The 8,956-nt window shown below is 52.1% G+C and overlaps 1 protein-coding gene across 1 annotated transcript; it reads left to right on the forward strand.

Annotated features, from left to right (window-relative positions):
• The first annotated feature begins 1,435 nt into the window (after nt 1-1,435).
• Nucleotides 1,436-6,793, forward strand: LOC100728864 (speedy protein E4-like). Its single transcript, XM_063229073.1, has 6 exons — nt 1,436-1,459; nt 2,908-3,181; nt 3,810-3,868; nt 4,437-4,522; nt 6,386-6,554; nt 6,704-6,793. Exons 1-6 carry the CDS (start codon nt 1,436-1,438, stop codon nt 6,791-6,793), a joined length of 702 nt encoding a protein of 233 aa, XP_063085143.1.
• Nucleotides 6,794-8,956: the final 2,163 nt, after the last annotated feature.

An 8,956-nucleotide genomic window follows, 5' to 3' on the forward strand; every position in this document is an offset into this window, starting at 1 on the left:
CTAGGGAGAGTAGCCAACCACCCTAGGGGAGGGTTGTAACCCACCCTAGTGAGGGCTGTAACCCCTCTTCCCTAGGGAGGGTTGTAACCCATCTTAGGGAAGGTGGCAACCCCACACTAGGATGGTTGTGACCCACCCTAGGGAGGGTTCTGACCTCACTCCATCCTAGGAAGGGTTGCAACCCACCCTAGGAGGGCTGTGACCCACCCTAGGGAGGGCTGTGAGGCCTCCCCACCCTAGGGAGGGTTGTAATCCCACTCTAGGCAGGGTTGGCCCAGGAATGGGATAAAAGGCGGCTTTCCTCCTACTCCTCAGACGACCTCTAGTTGCCTCTTTGCTTCCACTACTCATTCTTCAACCTCCAGATCCAGACTTCTGTGAGACACCACGCTAAGCCCCGGACCTTTACCTGGATCCTTCCCACTCTTCAATGCCAGGCTCTGGGTGACCCCTGTAAGTCAATTTTATAAATTCATATATATATATATATAATATATATTATATATATATATATGTATGTGTGTATATCTTGCATTAAATTTGTTTCTCTACTAAGCACCAATTTTTTTTTTTGACAGGATTGTACTAAGTAGTCCAGGCTTTGAACTCGCAGCAACCCTTCTGATTCAGCCTGCCACCTGCTGGAATTCTAGGTGTGCCCAGCCATGCCTCGCCCAAGCATGAATTCTCTTGGACACAAAGGTACCAGATGGGGGAGGATATGTGTCTCCAGTACAGATTCCTAAAGGTAGAAAGGGGCAGTGAACATTGGGCAGAAAAGCTTGGCTAATCTGAGTGTTTTGACTGAATTTTTCGTTATAAAGTCAATGTCACTAGCTTTCTTGTCCACACTCAGGCCCTGCTTTGAGGTTCTATTGTTTTTGAACTCCCAAAATTCCTGCCAACTCTGCTCCCTTCTCTACCAGTCTATGTTTTCAGAAGGGAAAGGACAGAGGGTCAGAGGATCACATATGTTCAGAGTGCATGGTGGACACATACAGTACCTGCTGAGAAGAGAGACAGGACATCAGAGGCCCTGAGGGGAAACCAAGGTGATTGACAGTTTGAGTCCTCCATTGCCAGTCTGGTAGCTAGATGTGTTTTCCTTCAAACTGGTTACCAGATTGGCACCCATGATCACCTCAGGGGCTTCTGATCTCCCTCATGAGCGGGTTCAAAGCTTGTGGGTGTTGGCATGCCAGGGGCAAGAGCTGCTTCTCAGAGATGGTCTCCACTTGTGTCCTCTCTGGAGAAGAAGCATTGGCTTAGGTTCAGTTGAATTACAGAAGCGGGGTGCAGGCAGATCAGAGTCTGTTCTGTGGAGGGGAAGGTGGTGTTTGGGAGAACTCATGGCCACCAGCCACCAACCTCCCGGTGTAAAGACCAGAGTCCCCAGCCTCTCTCTCCTGGGTAGACCCTGAGGTGGTGGTGGTGGATGACGAGATCCCAGGACAATCAGGTGAGGGGGCTGGAGACAGGAGAGGTCCGAGAAGGTGACCAGTAAGAGGGACGGGTGACAAGGAAGGAGGGGCTAATGAAGGCAAAGACAGGAGACAGGAAGGACAAGGATGGCTGTACGGGCTCCTGCCTAGATGTCCCCCAAAGCCTCATGCAGCCACAGTGGGGCTTTTCAGAGTGGCTGGATCTAGAGGGTGATGCTGGGATCGAGGGTGTGTGATCACTAACTCAGTCCACTGATTGGTGCTGAGCATAGTTCTGGGTAGGATTCAGGTGCCTCACCGTGGATAAAATATAAGGCGCAGAAAGAGGCTGGTGCTGGTCGCTTGCTGTTTGGGACTTCACTGCTTTGCTGCTTCTGCCACGCCACAAACTGGTTCTCCTTTGTGATGCCCTCTGCCGTGCCATTGTGCCCTGGAGCCGGCTATTACAAACTGAGCCAGAATAAAACTTGCCTCCTTTCACTGTGGGTGTCTCACCAACAAGAAAAGAAACTAAGACTAAGGCCGATGAATGGAAAAGCTGGGGAGCTGGAAAGGGGTCAGGAGACGAGAGCCAAGAATGAGCAGGGGAGGAGGAGGAGGTGGCTCAGGTCCCCCCTTGATGAGGAAAGCGTCTGGGTGAGGAAAACTTTGTAAGCACAGGGTGAGGGGACAGTGGCAAGAAGAATGGGGCAGATGGAGATCGGCAGGGCTTTGGAGGGGACAACTGTGGAGGAACTTTGGCGTTTACTTCCAAGGAGGGATTTGGGGTGACATGGTTGCTGAGACAATACTGGACACCCAAAGTTAAGAAAGGTTTCCTTCAGCTCACTGCCTGGCTTCCCAGCAGGGTGTATGGCAAAGGGGCATCGCAGAGCAGGCAGGAAGAAGCCACCAGCCAAGCAGCAGCAGCAGCCACAACAGCAAGTCTGCCCTCTTTCTGTCCCTTTATATTCCATCCAGGCTGCAAATCTACTGATTGGTGCCACCCATACCCAGGGTGGGCACCCAACATCACAGCCTTAATCCACCTTCACACACCCTAATCATCACCTTCAAATCTCCCCTCTATGACCACACAAAGTTTTGGGGGACATCGAGGTACAAACCAGAACACATGGTCAAAGGCTGAATTCCAAAGACGATGCTTCACACTGGATCTGGGTTTCTTTCCTCAGGTCTGTTGGTAGCACTCAGCCCCCTATCTTGGGCCTGTCCACAGAAGAGGAAGAGAGATTGCTCCTCAGAGTCTGGGGAGCAGCAGCAGGAGGACCTAGGAAGTCTCCTCAGTGGAGCCCCTAGGCCAGCACCCTTCCTCCTGCCTGAGTTACCTATCCAGAAGGAAGAGCAGGATGCATCCTCTTCAAAATCAGAATCAGAGAAGGAAGAGGAGGAGGGTCATCAGGGGGATTCTGCCTCAGCCTTGAGGGGGAACCCCAGCCTCTCACCTCGGTCCCCTGGCCACAAGTGGAAGAGGGAGTGCTCCTCAGAGGCCAAGGAGGAGCAGAGGGGGGGCCGCTGGTGCTCTGATGCAGCCCCACAGGAAGGCATCAGGCTCCCACCTCGCAAGAGGTGGAGGGAGTATCTGTCCCTGATGGAAAAGGAGCAGCAGGAGTCATTGCGATGCCTACGCCCTGCGCCTTTGACCCACCTGGGTGACATGGAGATGCCCTGTGGCCTGAAGAGGAAGCACCTGTGCTCAGTGCTGCCTGTGCACCACGAGGCCTTCACTCGGCTGCTCGGTAAGGAGACTCCACACAGCACCTCTCCCCCGGCTCTTAGGAGCCTGAGTGACTTCCTGTCCCTTCCTTCACCCGTAGAAAGGATCTCACTGAGCCCTGAGCTGGCCTTCTAGGAGGACTCTAGTGTCATCCTTCCCCAGGGGCACACAGGTGACAGAGAAGGCACAGTCCTCAAAACAGATTTCTACTAGTTCCCAAATGTTCCCATCACAAAGCTTGGTTCTAACCAGCCCACCTGCTAGAGAGGAGCTGCTCACTTTCCTGAATGAAAGTGGATTCATGCAGCACCAGAGCAGGGACGAGGTCCTTGTCACACTGCTGTGCCCATCACGAGAGCAAATGACCAGGATGCCTCTGACTCCCGCAGTGGTGCATTTGTGTGTCGGGGAGGCCCCTGTGACCTCCTGAGGTCCTAACTAGGTGGATGTGGTTTGCTTCCCAGGCCCCACAGAGTAGCTCCTGTCAGTCCCAGGATGAGCCCCTGGTCCCTGGCCATTCAATGTCCTCCTTCCCCTTCCCATCTGCCTGACGCTAGGTCATCTCAGGCAACTGTGGTTCTGTTCTGTGTTCCAATTCCAGGGACTCCTACCTAGCCAGGCAACAAGTTAACACTGTGTTCTCTTCACAGAGGATCCAGTTATCAAGATCTTCCTAGCCTGCGATGAAAACCTGAGGGCCTCTGACAAGGTGAGGTCCTTCTCCCCTGAGCTGGGCTCTCTTGGTGGCACCGCCCAGGGAGGGCAGGTTCCAGCCCCACAGTTACTCCTCTGTCCCTGCTAGGAACTCCTACCTCAGCCTCCACCATCAGTCCCCCTTAGGACTCAGCACCATCTCCCTTCCAGGCCTGGCTGGCTTAGAGGCTGGATGGGCACAGCACCCTGCTCTGCCTGGGTCCTCTGGGACTTGAGTCTCCCTGCATATGGCCTCTCTGGCTGGGGCTACGTGAAAGTTCTGAACCCTCCCCTTGGCTCTCAGGGAACCCATTCGCTCTCTGTTAAAAGATGCCCTCTGATCTAGGTGACTTCAGTGTCCTGTCCCCAAGACACCCTTAAAGTGACACCCTGGGCCTCATAGCCTCCCTTCTCCTTCCCGCTGTCATTTACTAACAATCACCCATCTCTCACTGCCCCAAAATAACCAGGACACCCAACACTAGGCTCTCCTCTCCCTGACTGGGGCCCTGCTCCCCTCTCCCAGTCCATATTTCCACAGCCCTTCTCCAGCTGTGCCTACTGACTGTCCTCTCTCTCAACAGTATCTCCTGGCCATGGTCATCGCCTACTTCAGCCGGGCCGGCCTCTTTCCCCAGCAGTACCAGAGGATCCAATTCTTCCTGTCACTGTGAGTACTGTGCCTCCCCCCACAGGCCATGGTCAGCCCAGAGGGTGGGAGGGGACCCTCACCTGGCCTCTGGCGTTAAACCTCTGTACTGCTGACTGTAGCACAGGGGCGTCACACTGCGTGCTCCCATGCTCCTCTTAGGAATCTTGCAGTCTGCCCTCACATTGGTTAAAGCATGTCACCAGGGGAAACTGAGGCCCCTGACAGCAGAGGCAGGAAGAACCCACATATGGGCATCAACCCTCAGGCCTGAGGGCAGGCATTTCTAACCCTTTAAGGGTTTCCTTCCTTAGCAATACCAAATGTCTCCTTGTCCCCTCCTCTGGATTCCTAGAATCCAGAACCTGGCTCATGCATGCCCTCCTGATAGGCACACACTGAGTATAATGTGCTTCCTGCTGGTCCTTCTGACAAGTCTCTCTGGGAGCCAGGGAGCAGGCTCTGTGTTGCCTGATCAGCCTTCAGAGATGGGTCCTAGGCCCACTTGCCATGTGGCTCCCGCATCGCTAAGTACTTCATGCACACCAAGGCCTAGCTGTCCTCTGGAATTCAGCCGCTCTACAATCTCTACACCCACGCCAGCTCATCATCCTAATATTTCCTTTCTTCCTTTCACTGCTCCTCTGAAATACTCCTCTGTGTCTCATGTTTCCTGTCCATGTGTTGTCATATTTTCTTTCTTTTTTTTTTTGTGGTACTGGGGATTGAACTGACGCTTGCCAGGCAGGTGCTTATGCCGCTGAGCTAAATCCCCAGCCTGTGTCATCATACTTTGAACCGGAATAAATAAAAATTACTTATCTTCAGTGGACATTTGTATTCCCAACCATTCAGGATGCTCTGAGGGGAGGACTATTTTGACTCCAGGGGTTCAAGGTCTAGGGAAACTCTGAGAATCTGTTTCACAAACACAAAGCTGGGTATCGCTGTGCACTCCCGTAATCAATGCCCTCTGGGTGCCTGAGGCAGGAGAATACGGCGTGGTCAGTTTAGGAAGCTGCCAAGACCCTGTTTCCGAACAAAAACTGTACAAAAGGAGTGCAGATGTTGGTCAACCATAAAACCCTACATTCAGCCCCAGTCCTGCCAACAAAACACAACTGCCAGTGTCTCCATCCTTCCCGGGTCCCTCCCTCTGCATTCCACAGCACTGTCCTCAGGTCCCGCTGTCAGGACATTTGGGGCCCTAGTTCACCTAATCACCTTTAGGGATGCGGCTGCTGAGCGCTGGGTCCTGTGAACATCCTTAAAACTGCAGCTCTGTTCTTTTGATTCAGTGAATGTTTCTCCTCCTGCACTGAGTCACCCAGGGGCTCTGCATGGCCTTTGTCTACAGGTGGAGCTGGCCTGCCTGCCCTCCTCCTCTCCTTCCTTCCTTCTTTCTTGTAGCAAAACCTTTTGCCACAGGTCCTCTGCCAGAGGTCTTGGCAGTGGGGAGGAACACGTAGAACTCGCTGGTGGAATCCATGCATGCCCTGAGCTTGCCACTGGGGAGGGGAAGGCAGAGCACAGAAACCTACCAAGGTCGCCTGTGCAGATGCTCCCCACAGGGCCAGGAGACAGAGGCCGAGCTGCAAGGAAAGACAGGATGGAGGTGGGGAGGTGGAGATGTCAGCTGCAGCTGGTGACGGCGCAGGAGGCCACCTCAGGCTCTACCCAGGGCTCCTGTCCTCCCTGGGGTGGGAGGCACTTTGAGAAGAGCCGTGTGCAGGCTGCACCTCTGCTCAGACCTGGTCTTTAGGAACGCGGGACCAGGCTAATGGCATCCTGGGCTGGAGGGTGCTGCATCCCCGCCTCTTCTCCATGAGCTGACTCAGGGTCCAGTGATTGTGCTGCTGACCAGCAGCCTGCTTTCCTTCCCAGATACCTGGCCATTGACATGGAGGAGGATGACCAGATTCCTAAACTAGCCATCTTATGGTTTCTCTACAAATGGAATTTGAAAATGATTTCTCAGTTCCACAAGCTGCGCTACCAATTCATCTGCTGCATGGACTGGAACCTCAGGGTGACCCGAGAGGAGTGTGAGGAGGTGGGTGAGACGGGGCTGGTGGGGCCGGGCTGGATTGGGACAGAGGAACAGGGGATCCTGGGCATGTGTGACCAGGGACAGCTGGAGACTGGATATGCGGGTGGTGTCCCTGAGCTCTTCATCCACTCAGGGGGTGTTTTCCTTTCCAGATCCAAGCCTATGACCCTGCACTCTGGGTGTGGAGCCGAGATCGCGCCCTCATCCCTGGACCCTGGTACCCTGAGCACAGTGCCCTCTAGAAGGTGGGTGGGCGTCCTGGTGTTCAGACAGCACCGCTGGTGTCTATGTAGGCAATGTGGGGAGCCAGTGGGAGGTTCCTTTCATGATCCCCCACCCTGTCCACTGTCTCTACATCAGTAACCAGCCTAGCCCAGGCACAATTTTAGCCTCTCCCTGCCCCCTCCAAAGTCACCAACCAGCGTGACAAGCAGACACATATGGCCTGGGAAAGATGAGCTATGTGCTGGGACACTGCTCTGTTGGACCTCACGAACAGCGGATTGTCCATGAGGCACAGATTTAGTAGCTATCCTTCCTCTCAGAGCAATGGGTCCAGGGCAGTGTGGATGAGATACTGGTTTTTGTTTTGAGTGAACATCTATTGTCCAGCCATAAATTTCCATCTCCTGACAGAGCTGTATTTTCACCTTTTATCCTTCAGGGAGAGAAAAGAGAGGGATTTACACATAACAAATGAGTGCTTAAGGAGAAGCTGTCAGATGGAGCACGCTGCCTGTGCAGGCATGGGAGGGAATTATCCCTGACTGCATGAGCATCCCAGGCTGCACAGAGATGCGTTTCTTGTGCTTGAGTGCACTGGGAGGTTTCCTAGCTCATATTTCCACTTATGCACGAATCTCTACTCTCCATAACTACACATCTGCTCCTCAAGAATCAGGGTGTGGATATTTGTCAGAATGATGGAAAGTTAATAAAGACTACGTTCACGTGACTTCTTACAATAGCCACATTCCAGTATGTGTTTGGGTAGAGGAATAAGCAAGGATTTGTTGTAAATCATGTGCATGTAGTGAGACACTGGGGCTTGGGATTAGGCTCAGCACCTGGGCTTCTGTCACGATGTTGACACTAGTAATGGTGAGGTCACAGGCAGAGGTACAGACCTTAAATGCATGGCCTGCACTAAGGGCATCATAAGTGATGTGCCGTCTTCCCCAAGGGTCATTAGGTCCCTGAGAAGAACCACTCTCGCTATGAGGAGGGAGCTAGGTATAACCTGAACCATCTCACGTGATCTTTGGAATGTGAGTCGAAAACACTGAAAACCACAACTGGAAATGATGGCTCAGGATTGGGGCTAAGAATGAAGTGTGGAGATAGAGCTGGACCTGGATTTGGTCCAGACTATAGTTGGGCTTGGCATTTGGGTGTCAATCTTGTCATCTAGAAAATTGTCCCCATGGGTCTGACTTTGTCTCTTCTCTGCCTTCCAGTTCTCTGGTCCAGGAAGCAATGAAATACAGTCAGCACAGCATCCACCTGAGAGCTGGGAACCCATGGTGGGACCATAAGGGACGCGATTTTCTACAGCACCTTGCAAATTTTTGAATCCTCATTCAAACTTCCCTTGAATTAGAAGTAGAATATCTGCTGTTGTATACATTTGGTTTCCTGTAACCTGGACACTCATTGAAGATGGCCTATAGAGTCTCCAGTGGGGAGGAAATCATTTGAAATATAATGACAGATCCATAGGCATGTTGTAGATTTGTTTAGTGTAAGCTATATCAGTTTACTGTAAACATTTTGCCCATAGAAATGTTACTATGTATATTTGATGTAATACTGAGATGTTTCTGTCCTATTGTACTATTTTGATAGATAAGTTTAATGGATGGTTGTACATATATACTTTGTCTTTTAAAGAGATTTATGCCTTAATTACTATAGTTATGCAGACATTGTACTCATAGCCAGGGGCTGTGCCCTCAAACTCCTGCAGGTTGGCTGCTGAGTCTGACACACGAAGAAGCGGTGGGTGTAGAGGAAAGGCGTGTGCTCCTCGTGTTCCACACAGGACAGAGCCAGGCATTTCTTGTGGATGGAAAATAAAGATGACCTGTTGTCTCGCCTTTCTCCCTGTGTGTGTGTGATCCTGTGGTCTTGCTTATTTGCCTTCCCGTGACATTTCCTCCCCACGGGGCCGTGGTTATTTGACCTAATTCCTTAGCTGTGAAAGGGTGTCTCGACTTTTTTTCAGTACACAAAGTAAACACAAAAAGCATCAGAGATTTAAATGAGAGCAAGGGCCTGAAGTAGGAAAGCCAGGCACAGGGAGAAGGAAGCAAAGTCTGTGGTGGCCTGGACGATCACCCTAAACCCTAAAGGAAGGAAAAGCATCTGTCTGAACAAGGGGCACTGCCCGGGAATGGCCCATGCGA

This window comes from Cavia porcellus, unplaced genomic scaffold (assembly GCF_034190915.1).
Source record: "Cavia porcellus strain 051 isolate PalLab524CR breed Dunkin Hartley unplaced genomic scaffold, mCavPor4.1 scaffold_17, whole genome shotgun sequence".
NCBI classification, from domain to species: Eukaryota; Metazoa; Chordata; class Mammalia; order Rodentia; family Caviidae; genus Cavia; species Cavia porcellus.